This window comes from Microtus oregoni, unplaced genomic scaffold, assembly GCF_018167655.1.
Source record: "Microtus oregoni isolate MIOR12 unplaced genomic scaffold, Mior012 000014F_ref0000157, whole genome shotgun sequence".
Taxonomy (NCBI): Eukaryota; Metazoa; Chordata; class Mammalia; order Rodentia; family Cricetidae; genus Microtus; species Microtus oregoni.
The window spans coordinates 32,515,876-32,533,162 of record NW_024543073.1 but is presented as its reverse complement, the minus strand read 5'-3'; the positions used below and the strand labels follow the sequence as shown (position 1 = coordinate 32,533,162).

The window sequence follows — 17,287 nt, the reverse complement described above, 5'->3', positions numbered from 1 at the left end:
TTTCTTAACTGGTATGGATGCTAACTCATTACTCCTACATCTGATGGTGTCAAGATGGGATGTGCTCACATGGTTAGCCTTTGTCCCGTGTGGACACACAGGACAGTCAGATTTTTCCAGTCTATAGGCATTAAGCTTCTGTTCCTAATCTTCAGCATAATGCAGATGTGAAAACTACTCAAGAAAGACCATTGATTAGCTCTTAGTAACTGGCCATTTGAAGCAGGAATCTTGAAATTTCCCAGCCTCAGTGGCATTGTTTAGGAAATAGGATAATATTTTCCAGTTTATGATAGTGATATGTCCAGTAAGGTCTTTATAAAGTACTTCACTGAGCCCATTACTTAATGTCTCTATGGAATTTTAATGTCAATAAGGACATATAGATATATATCCATCATGAAAATATGATCATTCAATCATATTTTGCGTGGCTGGTTTTTTTTTTTAAAGATACACTCTGGAGCGATGTAATGTTTAACTGGACTAAATCCTTGCAATCACCTAATCCAATAGCTTTAGTGTAAGTGACAAAAGCAAGCTCCAGAAAGCTTTCATGGTTTCTATGTCCACAGTAATCGTGAATTGTGGCAGCATCAGGATGTAGTGGCTAATCACACGTGCGCATTTTAACAGCTCAGAACGCGTCTGTAGAAGGGTAAGAGTTCACTACTTAGCCTAGGAAACCACCCAGAATTAAACTCTGGGAGCGCTATCCTGGTAAAGATCTACTTTCTGCTTTTCTTCTTGATGTCTTTTTCTCTGTTTCTTTGATGTCATTCTTTTGATAAATGACACAAAGGGAGAAGGTTCACTTCAGAAACAGAAGGTGGTTGGAACTCTTGCAGGATGTTTTTAAGCAGTGCTAAACCAGCTAAGATATATGTTGAGCTTTTCCTATCCAAAATAAAATCTTAAGAGCAGTTTCTAAGAATGTGCAGTTTACTTATAAGCACATCGTGTACACTTTAAAAAGAAGACCACAGATTTTGTACAATGCTAGCATACACAAGTTCATACAAGTTAATGTTGCACTTTAAAGTCTAGTTCAGGCAATTTAAAATGTAAAGATATGTGTATATACCTCTACTCATGTGTTATTTTTACACTCTAACCTAATTTCTGACTCCTTAACAATAATGTATTTCTCTGAAATTTCCTAACGCCTCCTTAAATTTACCTCAGCCTTCCCATGAATAAGTTTTATCGACCCCCTGCAGTTCTGAGCCAATTATTTTACCAGGCCAACTTTAAAACTAGAGTTTAGGTTTCAAGTGAGCAAAAGGGAAAGATGGAAACTTTACCCTGCTCATCCCAGGCTCCCTTTCTCTGAGATGGCAGTTTTGGAGATGGTTGTGCGAAGCCTCCGCCTTATGTGGACGACAGGCACTGGGCAATTGTCCCGTTACCCGCGGCCGGCCACCAGCTCTCCCGCCCTCCGTGCCGCCCGCTCTCCCACCTCCAGCAACAGGTGCAGCAGGCGCTGCCCGGGAACCGCCTATGGGATGCTGTCGCGCTCTCCGACCCACTGGATTCTCGCAGCACCAACGCCAAGTCATATTCTACCTGGCTCTGGGGTCACCGACATCTGCGCGCCCTCCGGTCCCCGCCTGCGCCGGGGCTCCCTTCACAGCCCGTGCTACCCCTCTGCAAGGTCCCGTCCTCTGCCACTAATCCTCTCCCGCCCTGTCCCTCTGGTTTAGGGCTTCACCGCCCCGACCTCCCCACCCCCCATTCCTCTGCTCCAATAGGACTTCGTCCCGCGGCTGGGCTCACCTGATCGTTCGAGCGGGGGTGGCTGTGCGCCCTCCTCTGCGCAGCGGGCAGCCAGGTCGCACTCTGGCTTCGGGAACTCCCCGCCTTGGCCATCGTTAATGGACTCTTCCAGCAGTGGGCGCAGACGCTGACCTGCCTTAGCGCAGGAGTGCTATGCTCGCCCCATACATCCTAGGGCCTTTAACTTTATAGTTGTTCCTAGGGCATAAGGACCCGTCACTGAGCAGCCGCACCCCGTGCTGCCAAGCCTCTGTAAGCTACCCCCAGACTGCTTTCCAGGGAAAATAGTGCTTGCCCAGTCTTGTGCCCTTCCTAAAAGGATGTTTCTTTTACCATCGATTGAAGCCTTCTTCAAATGTTCACTCTGGGCATTCAGTGGTGAATTATTAGCAATGAAGGCTGTATCTCTGCGTCCATTACAAGGGCCGCATCTCATAAAAACTGCTGTATTCGCCCTTACCTCATTGCCTCAAGGAGTAAAGGAACCAGGTGGTGTCTGAACTGCATCTCTACAGCACTAGGGGCACATAGTTTTTAAAATCCGTTATTTTCTCCCCCAGCCCCCCAACACACACACACACACACACACACACACACACACACACACACACGAAAGCCCTAGTGTCCGAATAGCCACAGGCGTTGTTAGAACAAATTCAGCTCCGTGCATAGAAAGGCTCAAACCAGTGAGGCTGAATCCAACCCTCTGCCTCCACTTTTTAATGGGAGAAGCAAACTTAAATTAAGAACAATTTGAGTGGCTAAGTAAAATATAAAGAAAGGCAAGTCGAGGATCCTCAGTGCCCTTCCCAATTAATCTAAACAGAATAAACTTTAAGTAACTAACTGTGATCCTGGGATACTAATGTATTATGAGCTGCTTCTGGAAGCAGTAAATGCCGTAGACACTTATAGGAATGCTTACTCAAGTTCTGCAGCATAGAATATCAGAAAACACAGGTTTAAAACAGTGACTGCTATCCAGAAAATCATAACGCAAAACCTAATAGTAAAATTAGAAAAGTGTTTTTGGCCTGGTTTGCGTTGCTAGTTATTTAAAATGTCTCAGACTTGGTCCCTGTAGGTCAAATATTCTTAGTCCTTGTGTCACCAAGTCTTATGTCGTTAAACACAACTTGCATATTTTCTCTGGGAGTGACATTTTTCTAGCAGTGAAGTGAAAATGTGTTCTCCTAACCCCTTTACTTGAGGAAAGTGAGTGAGTCGCTAACGGTAGTGATTGAGAATTTTAGATACAGAAGAAATTGAAAGGCACTGTGGGAAAAGAGCATTCAGGGATACAGTGCTGAATTTATTGGGCTTTGCATTCTTGAAATGCAAAGGTGAAAATTCAGTCACTTCAAAATCAGAATGTGATAACAAAAGCAAAACCAACCTTAGCAGCCCACAAAGTTAGAGTCACTGTGTCAGACAGCTCTCCATCACTGCAAGAAAACAACTTAAAGTTAGAGTCACTGTGTCAGACAGCTCTCCATCACTGCAAGAAAACAACTGAGCTGGACAACTGACAAAGAAAAGTTTTCTTTTGGCTCAATTTTTTTCAAGGTTCCCAACAATGATCTGTTGACCACATGGTTTTGGATCTAAGTTGAGGCAGCACACAGCAAAAAGAAAAAGAAAAGTCTACAGCAGACCCAGAGAACAAAGGAGAAAGAGAATAGTTCAGTGAGCTTACCCTTCGGATATATTTCCAGTGACCCAAGGAGACCCTATAGTCCCTTGCAAAGATTCTCCCACCTCCTAAAAACGCCACTCTCAGGACCAAGCCATTGCCACATGGGTCTTAGGGGACATCTAAAATTCAAACCATAGCCCATGTTCTAAATGAGAAGAAGTATATTGTTTTTTCTAGAAGCTCATTATCTGCCTGGAAGGAACAAGCCACGCATGGGACTGCTGTGACATTCAGCACCAGACCACTGTACTTCCGTTCGCACCCTTGACATGAACCCAAGGCCCTGCACACTTCTGTGCCCTGAACTCCAGCCCACCACCTCCTTCTCCGTTGTTTCGCAGCGTGCACAGCACACAGCCTAATCACACTTCCTCCGAGCCTTTGCGCAGGGTTGCCCTCTGTTTGACACTGGAGATCTTCACATGGGCGGATCCCACCACTGGAACGTTTTTCTAGGCCTGAACCACTATTTACAACCTTCACAGACTTTGTTGTTTGTGTCCTACATTAACAAGGAAAGAGGACAGGAGTGAGGGTGGGAGGGAGGCAGGAGGGTGGAAGGGAGGGAAAGAGGACCAGTAGGGTTGTTGAAGGAGGTGTGAGGAAGGAGGATGTTGGGAGGATGTTGACATTCTGAAGACAAAGCCTGATTCCCAGTTCCGATTGAATGCAGTGTTGGTGGAGAAGCCTGTAAGACAGTCTAATAAATGATATCTCCATGTGGGTGTGCACATCTACTCATTATTTCTGTCCTGTTCTTTAGAGACTCCTGACATAGAGCTTACCAGTATAAATTTAACATAGGATGTATAACATACATATAGAAAAAGCTACAGACAGGAATACCAATGGATGTTCAAACCACACTGAATTAAAACCACTCAAGCAAAGGATTTGCCTCAATATTTCAAAAAAATATTATTATAGATTCAGTCCCCCAAAGTACAAAGGAAAGATCACATATGTGGCATCACTAAGTGCAATGAAATATTAAGGGACCTGAGCATTATAGAAAATAGGCCAGTTTAAAATTGTTTATCAAGCTGGGTGGTGATGCACTTAGGAGGCAGAGGCAGGCGGATCTCTAAGCTCGAGGCCAGCCTAGTCTACAGAATGACTTCTAGGACATCTTGAATTTTGCAGGAAAATGGATGAAACTAGAAAATATCATTTTGAGTGAGGTAGTCCAGACACAGAAAAACAATTATCACATATGCTCACTCATAAGTGGTTTTTAAACATAAAGCAAAGAAAACCAGTCTACAAATCACAATCCCAGAGAATTTAGACAACATGGAGGACACGAAGAGAGACTTACATAGATCTAATCTACATAGGAAGTAGAAAAAGACAAGATCTCCTGAGTAAATTGGGATCATGGGGACCTTGGAAGAGGGTTGAAAGGGAGGGGAGAGGCAGGGAGGGGAGCAGAGAAAAATGTAGAGCTCAATAAAAATCAATAAAAAAAAAACCCAGAGAAACCCTGCCTCAAAAAACAAACAAAAATGTTGATAAATTCATTTGATCACAGAAACTTCTTTCTAGCTTGTTCCTATTACACAAAATAAACTTTGAGAAATGCCGTTTTTAAAGGTATTAAATTCTGTGGTAAATGTATCATTTGGGGCTGGACACCGCATGGCCATTTGTTCTCTGCATTTTGATCTCTCTTGGGACATTTCTTTCATGATGAGTGAGAATGATACTTGCCTGTGGTATAAAGATAAATATTTAGAATGTAGTTGGAAATCATGCTCAAGCAACAGCCACGTGTACATGACTAAAACTGTCCTCAAGTCTACCTCGTACACCTACAGTAGTGACCAATTGCAAATTTCCTTTTATTTTACTACCTGCAGCGTGTGAGATTTTACTATCCTAGTCACCAAAGAAGTAGATGAATAGTTTACATCCTATGAAATATAGTTCACGTTTTTGCTGTTCAAGCTAAAACACACATTTGTCCGCAAGCAGCCATTTTAGAAAACATTTTCAGAAAATGCTGTTGGAGACTTTTAAAGAAACGTTTTTATTTCTTAACTAGAAGCACATTTCTGAGGTTTTCTCATGTTTAAAACTGAATTTCCCATGAATCAGGCAGAAATGTATATGGAATGTTTAATCCCCCAAGAAGAGCTGGCTAAATGGTTCCTCCAGCTTGCCTCTGCTTCAGGCTTGCTGGGTGGCACATACCACGGCTTGTCTCTGCTTCAATGGCAGGGGTAGGAAACCATCAAGGCTCACTAAGCACACTGCATATCAAAACATCACCATGGTAGCATTTGTCCACTTGTCACGGTCCCTCTGCAGTGACTCAGCCATTCATTCTCTTGAATCAATATTGAAGGTCTTGAAATCCGTTACTGAAGTTGGGGGATGAGACTAAGAAATCCTTCGCTCCTGACGTCGAGTTCCAGTTGGATCAAGGTTATGATTTCTGCCTGTGCTTTCTCTTTGAGGACAGATACCAGGCTTCTACTTTGCATAATTACCTTGAAACAAGTTTTGCATTCTTCGTGATATAGTAAAAGACAACTATGCTTTCCAGAAACCTTCCGTGTGCTGCAAAAAGCGCATCAAGCATGGAATCTAAATAGTACAACTCCTTTGCAACAGCTTACATAGGGATGTGGAGGGGGGAGGGAAACATTTTAATAAACAATAAAATGTCTAAATCTTTGATATAGGATTCTTTCAATTCCATTTTTATATATCCCATCCTGAAACAAAATTAACAAGTAGCAGAATTAGCAAGTTACATAGTAAAAATTTCCACCAGTCATTACCGATAAACAATACACTCTCCACTCAACAAATATAAAATTATAAAATGAACCTTCCTGTTTTAAAATGCAATTTTTAATAATCATTTGTTTCTGATACAGCGGGTCACAAAATGAGTCTAGTTTTCAATTTACTGATTATCACAGGCTTAAGTTCAGAGCGGAGCTCATCTATACTGTGTGAGGTTGACTTACGCTTAACTCAGTTAAGTATAAACGCAACTCTGCCTGAGGAGACAATACAGGCTCTTAAGTCTTGTTTTTATAAGGGAGAGCAGGCTATGTGTAGTAAGAGAGGACAAGCTTCTCTTCCGTCCTTCTCCTTTGCATCTACCTCCAGAAGTGAACCAGTTTACCTCTTCAAGACCCAGGGCAAACCTATCCGATCTGCACGGGCGCTGCAATTAAACTGTCCGCAGCAGGCCACACCAGAGAATCTGATAACGTCATCAGAGCTGAGTACAAACGGCTCTCCCAGGACCCCTGCACTCTACCAAGGATTTCTCTGATCTGAGGTAATGTTTGCTTTACCAGTGACTGAAAGCAAACAAAACCCCTAGAAACAAAGATTCCACTGTCTGCTCCTGCACGGGTGGGAAAACCAAGCCCTAAAGGAAGAAAGGGTGACTGGTGGTATGTAGGCAATTATGCAGAGTCCTGTGAAGTTCACGCCTTACATGTAGGCACCTGGTTCATGGAACATGGAACTGATCTCGGGGTGTTCCTGTTAAAACTCCTTGAAAGAGAGCGCTGCGGGGTTCCGTTGTGCTGTCTGCCGGTGTTACACGACAGATCCTGTCAGGAAACATACACTAGACGGGCCTTAATTTTTCAAAAAGAGAAGTTCATTAATTGTCCCTCCTTGTAAAGTCCCGAGAAAGAAAAAAGATGATTATGGCTGTGTTTGGAAGAAGGCCATACAGGCAAACTCAGCCCAGACTTGCTCGCTGCAATCCGAGGGCATAATCCCGAACAAACCAGAGCTCCCTAAAGACTCTGGTTTTTCTTTTCCCTTCCCTTTTGTGCTTTTCTTCCAAAAGTGAGAGAGTAGATTGTGACTAATTCCTACAAGAAGTGCTGAGCTAGCTAAATTCTGACAATTATAAAATCACGGGTGGCCACTAGTTCAGAAGAAAATCTTACCCAAATAAAACCAATTATGAGTAGACTTAAACTGTGTGCCTTTATCCACTGCCAAATGCAGTATCAATAGGCTAGAATGTGAAAGCTGCCGCTTTGAGGGATTTGAAAGGTACAGAAAGTATTCATCTTTTTGTGCTGCGTCTGCCACCGTATAGAGTAAAAGAAAAGAGAAAGGAACTATGCAACATCAAGTTGAATTGCTCAAGCGGAGAGCAGGAGAGGGAAATTATAACCAGATGCGTGTGTGGATGTTTTATATTTTCCCGTGAGCTCACAAGGCAATCATCGCCCTCTACTGGCAGTGTGCAGTAACTGAAAACCATGGGAAAGAAAAAATTAAAATTGAAAAGGAAATATCATAATAAAAACTTTAAAACAACATTAAGACAAGTCTTGAAACTTATATTTTCCTATAATCACAAAATGTCAAAACTGGTAGATAATGACAATTCCATGTGGGTCAAACCAACGCCTTATTTTTCCCAATAATTTAAAATGATTTAAAATGATTCATTGCCATCATCACTCAGAAGAAAAAAATTATGCTTAATTTTTAAAATTATTTTATTTACCTTATTTTATTTAAATGATTCTGTAACACATGAATCAGTTAATGTCTCAGCATCCAACTAGTTATGGGAAAACGTTTATAGTTGCCTGTACTCAAATGCCAGCTCTTGCGTGGGACTAAACTTAGCAGTAAGCGTGAAAATCTTTACAGGAATCCTTTCTTTATTTAAAATAATAGTAAAAGAATAGTCCTGCTCATGGGAAGACGAAGACCAACTGTACTTCTCAAATTGGTGATGCCAATGAGGTGCCCCGCTCCCTGTTTCTAGTACTTTGGAGCCCCAAGGCAGGTTTTGTGGGCATAGTTGGGGGGAGGATCAGAGGGTGGTGACTGGGGGCAAGTAGAGCAGAAGTAAGGGAGACAAGGTGGCTCCGGGGCACATCTGATCTCTGCCAGCTCTTTCAGACTCTAATCAGAGACATCTTGTCCCCTCTGGGGTCCAAGGACAAAGGCCAGTGTTGTAAATAAAAAAAAAAAATCAACCAATTAGAAGTTAGCTAATCACACAAACAGTGTGGAAGAGAGAGAGGGAAGTTGGAATGGGAAGACAGGTTTAATGGGCTGAACTAAGACAGAAAACTAATCTTCCCACGGTTTCCTGTACAACCAAGTTGAAAGATAGTGTTGCAAATGGGGTAAAAGATGAACAAGCATTATCCCTATTCTAGAACTCAGCAGCCCCAAGCAGTGCTGATACTCAGACAACTGGCCTGCTCACACAGAGAGATAACTGCAGTTGCCTCCTGTTGCACTGAGAAAATCTGGGCAGCAATACTGATGAATGCCAGGCTGTAAGTGATAATCTATTCCACCCAATAACTAGAACTTTTCAGGGCAATACACACACACACACACACACACATACAGTCACATAGCACTTAGTTCTGGACAATCTCTCAGGAATAGAATGATCTCTAAATCTTTCTAAATTGGAGACAAGGGTCAGAGACATCCTTGGTGTTACAGAGGAAGTTTCTTGTTCAAATTGAGTCTAAGACTAACCTAAGGAAGTGCCACTCAATACCTAAGTAGTTAGTCTATTTCATTAACTCGATAGCTTTGTTCTTTCTTACCAACCAGCTCATTTAATCACTGTCCTTCATGATAGCATAGATCTTGGGGAGATCCCATGCACCATATTCATTTCCTTTTTAAAAAAAATCTAAATGTACTTATGTGTATGAATTGTTTTGTCTGCATGTATTATTGCTCCAAGGCACAGGGCCCACGGAGGTTGGAAGAGGGCATTACATCCCTTGGGACACGAGGTACAGATGTTCGGGAGCCATCATGTGAGCACTGGGAACTGAACCCTGGTCCTTGGCATGAGCAACAATACTTTCGACCTCTAAGCTCTGGCTTAGAGGTCCTCACTTTCATTTTCATTTTGCTGTTGCTGTTGTGGTTTGGTTGGTTGCTTGGTTTTGTTTTGGTTTTTTTCATTTTGGAGACAAGGTCTCTTTATGTAGCCCTGACTATCCCAAAATTCACTATGTGGACCAGGTTGGTATAGAACTCAAAGAGATCCACTTGCCTCTGCCTCCTGAGTACTGCGCTTAAAGGCATGCATCACCACTGCTCAGCTTCCCACATTCATTTTCAATCATGGACATGCTATGCCATGTCTCAGACAGTACAAGGCACAGCTTTGCCTCCTATTTAAGCTCCAAGAATTACTTCCTTGCCTACTTGGATGTCTTCCAGATCACGAGCCTCCAAGAGGGACAGCAATAAAGCTACTCTTTCTCACACTCCTTTTCTCCCTCCATCTCTTATATTCTCCTCCTCCCTCTTCTACCACATGCCCTGAGTTTTGGAGGGGGTGAAGCAGACGTCTCCCGCCATGGCTGAGCATTCAACAGTCACTCGGACCCTGACCAGTTGTGAGTCTCTGCAGCCGTCACTACACACCAGCAGAGATCACAGGACAGGTCAAAGAGATGGGAAGGAGCTATGAAGGGCGCGGGGAGGGTAATCAGAATGCACTCTATTATGAAAGTGTCAAATAACAAATTCAACCCATTTTAAAAATTAGCAAAAATTGCTATTGCGATTATAACAAGGATTATATCGAATCTGTACCTTTTAAAAGTAATACTTCCTTAGTGATCTTAAATCTGTCAACCTACTGTCTTCCCATTTATTTAGAAATCATCTCATTTCCATCAGCACTATTTTACAGTGCTTCACTGTACAAGTCCTAAGCTGATCGTGTTCCTAAGCATTTGATTATTTTGATGCTATGGACAATAGGGTCGCTTTCTTAATGCCTCTTACAAATCCCTCATTTTCAGTGGAAAGAAATTTCTGTGTTAGTCAGTCATTTATATGCTTTATGGATTAGTATGTCATTAGATTTGCTTTGATACAATGTCAAAACTCAATGAATGCTAATTTCATAAAGATCAGTTACACTGTGGCACCCAAAACCCTATCAGCAAGGCTGATTTACTCAGTCCCATCTGCCTTAGTTCCCTTTCTATTGCTGTGACAAATCACCACGACCCAAGACAACCTGAAAAAGAAAACCTTTAATTTGACTTCTGGTTCCAGAGGGTTAGAGTCCATCAAAGTGGAGTAAATGAATGGCGGCGGGAAGAGCTGAGCTCTCCCCTCTGGATCTAACAGCAAGAGGCAGAGAGCACACTATAGATGACAGCCTTTGAGACCCCAAAGCCCACGCCCAATGATGTACCCCCTTCAGCTGGTTCACACCTCCTGCTCCTTCCAAAACAGTCCAGCCAACAGGGACCATTCCCATCCAGACCACTACACTATTGCCATATCTTAACCTTGCAGCTGGATTGGATCTTTTATCTGTGGATAATTTTGTAGTATTAATGCATTCATTATTTATTTGGATTTTATTGGCTAACTGGGTTGCACAGATCCCCCACATGCTGAAAATTTTCATATTTCTTTTCAAATATCTCACTGCTGTTATCAATGTCAGTTTCCTCACAAAATTATTTTAGTTTTAAGAACCTATTAACTTCATAGACAATAAAATATTCTAAAATATGCCGGGCATGGTATTAATCCCTTTAGTTCCTCCTGAGGGGGGGGACAGAGGCAAATGGATCTCTATGAGTTCAAGGCCAGTCTGGTCTACAAAGAGAGTTCTAGGATAGACAGAGTTGTTACACAGAGTATTCCTGTCTCAATCTTTTTTTCTTTTCTAAAATACATGTTTTGCTTGAGAATTTGAACTCTATTAATGTTAGCAAGTATTGTCATATTTCTCTTAAGTAAATGGCTTATTATGTAAATATTTTTAAAAATCCACCTCATCTCTGAGTTTGAGGGCAGCTTGATCTACAAAGCGAACCCCAGGACAGCTAGGGATGTACAGAGAAAGCCTGTTTCGAAAAAACAGACAGACAGACAAACAAACATTTCCAAAAGAATGGGAAACAAACAAACAAACATTCCCAAAAGAATGGGAAAAGATCTTCACCAACCCCACATCAGACAGAGGTCTGATCTCCAAAATATACAAACAATTCAAGAAACTGGACACCAAAAGAACACATAATCCAATAAAAAAAAAATGGAGTTACAGACCTAAACAGAGAACTCTCCACAGAGGAATCTAAAATGGCCCAAAGGAAATGTTCAACATCCTTAGTCATCAGAGAAATGCAAATCAAAATAACTCTGAGATTCCATCTTAAACCTATAAGAATGGCCAAGATAAAAAACACTGATGACAACATATGCTGGAGAGGTTGTGGGGAAAAAGGAACACTTCTGCATTGCTGGTGGGAATGACTGGTACAACCCCTTTGGATGTCAGTGTGGCGATTTCTCAGCAAATTAGGAAACAACCTTTCTCAAGACTGCAGGTCTCACTAGGCTAATGTCCTACGTCCAGAACTTGCCTACAAAGGTGAGTATCTTACTTGTGAACTTAAGATGGCTGTAAACAAAATGCAGATCTCAAAATACAGGTCTTTGCTTCTGGCAGTTCAGACCACGAGTGAGCCCACATTTGAATTCTCCAGAGCTCTCCCTGTGCATGTCTGGAGTCTGGCTGCTAGCATATCGGTGTCTGCCATAGTCTCTGATATGTCCTGACGGTCGCCTGTCCCTAACAAAGGACTTTGCTCTCTGTTTATTGAACATAACATAAAGCATGATATAGGAAAGGAATGAGGGGTAAGTTTCCACAGATCTTTAACAGCATTTCACAAGGAAGGAAGTGACTTTACTGACCCAGAACAGCACGCAAAACTGCACACAGACATCATCAACAAATATCCACATGTTGCTTCCAACATTTATAAGACATTTGTTTTTTAAGGTTGCTTTCAACCTTTCAACCTGTTAACTGCTTTCAGCATGTGGTTACGACAACATGCATACATTATTCTGAGTCAAAGGCATGGAACTGTACATAGTTTAATTTTAAACTTGTGCCTTTATTTTAGGTTATAAAAGCTGACTGCATGGGAAATTCGAAGCACAGTAAGGGTGGCTATACAGTTGTCTTAAAAACAGGTCAAAGTTGAACAGCTAAGCACACAGCAGACAGCAGGCTACATGCATAGTTTTAAATGATCTCAGGTCATATTATTTACTTGACTAGCCAAAGTTTAGTCACATCAAAGATAAGTTATTTTCAGAGAAAGACAAAGGAGGGTCCAAGGAAGGACTCTTGGGGATTGGCAGGAATGTAGAGATCACACTTGGACAATAGTTGGTACGTCTATCAAAGTTATTTGCCACAGACTGCTTTACCTTGGAATACTAGAAAAGGTCGATGTTGTCATTGGTTTTAGTATTTGTTTGGTTGATTTCAAGACAGGGTTTCTCTGTGTTGTTCTGGCTGTCCTGGAACTTACTCTATAGACTAGACTGGCCTGTAACTCACAGAGATCCACCTGCCTCTGCTTCCCTAGTGCTGGGACTAAAGGTGTACATCGCCCCTGGCGATATTGCCCTTTTTATCATAATTTCCTTTGTTGACATTTTCTCTCAACCGTGCATCTGTGTGTTCTTATTGCTCACATACAATATGCAAAAGTCCGAGTTTTTGTTTTTATGACACCATAACTTTAATTTTAATTAAGGCGGATAGTGAGAGGAAGCTGAATGTGGCTCAAGGAATATGTAACAAAATAGCTGGGGGGAAGCAAACCTGTGTGAATGCTCACCATATTCACCTCCAAACAGTGTTCCATTCTGCTAACAGAAGAAGGAAAGAAACTGCTAGTTTATTTATTTTACTGAAACAGATTGTGCATTGATTTTTATGGCTTTGCCTGTCAAACAATAATATTTTCTCACAAAGAATCATTCTTTATTATGATAATCCATTCTTGCATTCCAACAAAGCCAAGAATAATACCAGAGGGTTCTTTTCTAGAGAACTGGTGTGGTAAAAGCTTATCTTTCAAAGACATGATTTAAAGATAGGATTTATTAATCTTTGTAAACCAAATCTGCCCATATGGTCTTAAGGACAAAGTAATAACAAGAACATGAATCAAATTTCAATCAATACAAATCTATTCTCCCCTTAAAAAACAGATTTCCAAATAAAAAACACTCTAAAGGGAACTAAGTCCTTTTCAAAATAACAACAGCAAATGAGTTTCTGTGCTTCCTCTCTACCGCATTGCCTACACACCTCTGCCTGGAAAGGAGGGGACTTAGCTACTCTTGTAGCACTGCCCTCAAGTAAATCTAGCTGTGAAATGCTCTTTGAAGTCCTTACGCATTTGCTTCAAATAATTCTGAGGGGAGTTAGATGCCAGATAGGATTAAAGCTTGGGAAGCCAGGAGAATTTCAGCTGAAGTTTAAATGTAAATAATAGAAAGCATGGTGAGAAGAAGAAGGGGAAGATGGCTTACAACCAGCACTAGCTGCAGTGATAACCTGTGGTATTTAGAATTGTTAGAAAGAAAACCTAAGTGCAGAGTCACTATCAATGTTGCAAAGAAAGAACTTCTGAAAGATACATTAAACACCAAGTTTAAATGCCCTCATGAAACAGGAGGCTTTGAAAAAGTTTTTTTTAAGTCAAGTATTTTTAATCCAAATCAATGTGATATTTGGTGTTTCTCTGTGTCACTGCAGTGGTCTCCTTAAGGATTTCTCTGTTTCTACCTCAGTCCTAACAGCCCCCTCTCAGCATAATCCTTCCACTTTCTCCCCTTGACCAGAGCAAAAGCCCAGTCTCTTGCAAGGGCTTAAAAATGCCATTGAACCTGGCTCATCTGATTTTCTCCAGGCAAACCAGTGGAACTGGCATTCTTGTTTTGGATTTTCAGTTAGTGTTCATAAGGACTTTCAACAGAAATGATGTCAATCTGCACAGGCTTAGACTAGAATAAACTTGCTTCCTGGTTTGTTTTGTTTTATTGTTTATTTTTAGCACTATTATTATTATTTTGGTTTTTTAAGTCAGACTTTCTCTGTGTAGCCCTGGCTGTCTTAGAACATGTTTTGTAGACCAGACTGGTCTCAAACTCAGAGATCTGCCTGTCTCTGCCTCCTGAATTATTATTATTTTGGTTTTTTAAGTCAGACTTTCTCTGTGTAGCCCTGGCTGTCTTAGAACATGTTTTTTAGACCAGACTGGTCTCAAACTCAGAGATCTGCCTGTCTCTGCCTCCTGAATATAGGATAAAAACCATGGAACCCTGGTTAGATGTCTCCCTCTGTATTCTCTCTTGACTAGCTCTCTACTTCTGAGTGATTGCCCTATGCTTTTCCTTCTGTCCCCAGCCAGCTCCACAGTAAAGGCCACAGCTCATATTTTCTTTTCTTTCAGTGAGAAAGGTATAACTGATCCTTTTGTTTTGTTTTTTTGAGACAAGGTTTATCTGTATAGCCCAGGAACTCACCCTGTAGTAGCTCAGGCTGGCCTTGAACTCACAGAGATCTGCCTGCCTCTGCCTCCTGAGTGCTGGGATTAAAGGCGTGGGCCAACACACCGGGTGACTTAACTGAATTCCATCTGACCACTTGAGAAAAATTTTCGGAAGGGTTAGGCACACACTCAAGTACATTGTAGGTTCTAGGAGCATTCATATATGATAATTTTCCTATGTGACCACAGATCCTGTAAAGACCATTAGAAACAAAGATTTTACTAGGTAGTCTGCTTAATTACAGGCATATAACTAACTATTCCTGTCTACCTGGACTGTCTACCTAAGAATTTAAGAATAATATTTGGGGGGGCTGGAGAGATGGCTCAGTGGTTAAGAGCATTGCCTGCTCTTCCAAAGGTCCTGAGTTCAATTCCCGGCAACCACATGGTGGCTCACAACCATCTGTAATGGGGTCTGGTGCCCTCTTCTGGCCTGTAGACAGACTGTTGTATACATAATAAATAAATAAATATTTAAAAAAAAAAGAATAATATTTGGGAGACTAGCTTTTATCTAATAAAATCTGGATAGATGGGGACATTAAAGATGGTTATTTTGAGTCATATTTAATCTTCCATTTATAACTTATAAGCATTTATAAGCACCTCTGTATTCCCATGCTGTATTTGACTCTTCTTTCATGTCCATGTAGCAAAACTGTGATTATCATAATCACCATGCTGTAGACAACAACAGGTGAGCGGTGAGTAAGGAGTCTATTCTCCGTCAGCACAGCAGATCTGAACAGGCACTGGTTTATTTTCTACCTGTTGTACACAGAAGAGAAGCACCCATATTTTCTACACAGAAATTATTTGAAGATTAGATATGAGGGCTTTTTAAAACTCACTGAATAACCCAATTTGAAATTCCTTTCAGCGTTTCTTGAATATGTAACAATGCTTTCCTGTTTTACTTCTGAAAAGGTGTAGAAAGTAGCAGAAAGTGGCACTCCAGGGTTGAAAGAACCAGCCCTGGGGATCAGGAAGAACTGAAAAAAGAAGGAAAGCTTTGGCTTTCATTTCTAAAGAAACTGATTTGGTTCACTTGGATACAAAGTTTCAAACAATCTAATGGTTCAGACATGCACAGTTGGCTCTGGGAGAACTTATTAAAAAATAAATGTGTCTACTCTCAATATTTTACTGATAATAAAGTGGGGGAGGTACATTTAAATTGTGTCCCCAAAGAAAACCCACTGTATCTCCTACATGACTATCTACTTTTTTAACTTTAAAATATATTTTGGAGATCTTTCTACATGCTTATAGTCATACATGCTTCATAAGATGATGTCATTTGAACGGAGGGAACCTCAAGAAAATGCCTTCCTAAGGTCAGGTGGTAGGCAAGGCTGTAAGACATTTTCTTTTCTTTTTTTTTTTTTTTTTGGTTTTTCGAGACAGGGTTTCTCTGTGGCTTTGGAACCTGTCCTGGAACTAGCTCTGTAGACCAGGCTGGTCTCGAACTCACAGAGATCCGTCTGCCTCTGCCTCCCAAGTGCTGGGATTAAAGGCGTGCGCCACCACCGCCCGGCAAGACATTTTCTTAGTTAGTGATGGGTGGGGGTGGGCCCAGTCCATTGTGGGTGGTTCCAGTCCTGTGCTGGTGGTTCTTGGTTCTGTAAGAAAGCAGGCTGAGCAAGCCCTTGAGAGCAAACCTGTAAGCAGTACCTCTCCATGGCCTCTGCATCAGCTCCTGTCTCCAGGTGCCTGCCAGGTCTGAGGTCCTGTTCTTACTTCCTTCTGTTAAGAACAGTGATGTAGAAGTGTAAACCAAATAAACCCTGTCCTCCCCAGCTTGCTCTTTGGTCATGATGTTCTGTCACAGCAGTAGAAACCCTGCCTGATAGGTGTCCTTTTAGCTGAGGCTCTTCAATCCTTCCAAGTTGCTTAGACCCGAAATAAGTACACAGAAACTATTATTTAAAACTATTATTTAAAACACTGGAAATATCGTAAGTGTGTAGAACTTTAAGACAATTCTGAGGTCATTTCTGAGCCTTTTTCAGTCTTAGTGCCTTAGTGCTCCCCCCCCCCCCCCGAATCTAACAACGATACATGTACTTACTGAAATATTGGAAACTTCCCATCTCCCTATGTCCTTGTGGATGTTCTCCAAATAGAGCTCTGTTCCTAGAATTGGTACAAGATAACCCACAGATGTCCACCAATGTTTTGACTCGGTCCCTGGAAAGGAGTCAGAATGATCCCCAGATGTTCCCTGTTGCCTTGCCTGATCTGACAACCGCTCTCCAGCCCTTGCTCAGACCATTTGTTATTAGAAGCCCCCCTGAATAAGCCAATCTTAATAAATGGAAAACTGCCTCCAGTCCCCCACCCTCCCTTGTTTCTATGGGGTTTTGCTTTAAAAATGGCTTGTAACAGGCATTCAGGGTCCTTGGCATTGAATGCTATTGAATGCTAAGTGACCCTC

General features: G+C 41.6%; 1 protein-coding gene across 1 annotated transcript in view; it reads right to left on the bottom strand.

Annotated features, from left to right (window-relative positions):
- The window catches only part of Adgrv1 (adhesion G protein-coupled receptor V1), a 546,438-nt gene extending 544,802 nt beyond the window's left edge, over window positions 1-1,636 (bottom strand). Inside the window, exon 1 of the mRNA XM_041663490.1 lies at window positions 1,567-1,636. Within this exon, the coding sequence (XP_041519424.1) occupies window positions 1,567-1,588 (22 nt within the window). The 5' untranslated portion in view covers window positions 1,589-1,636. The remainder of the gene's footprint in view (window positions 1-1,566) is intronic.
- Window positions 1,637-17,287: the final 15,651 nt, after the last annotated feature.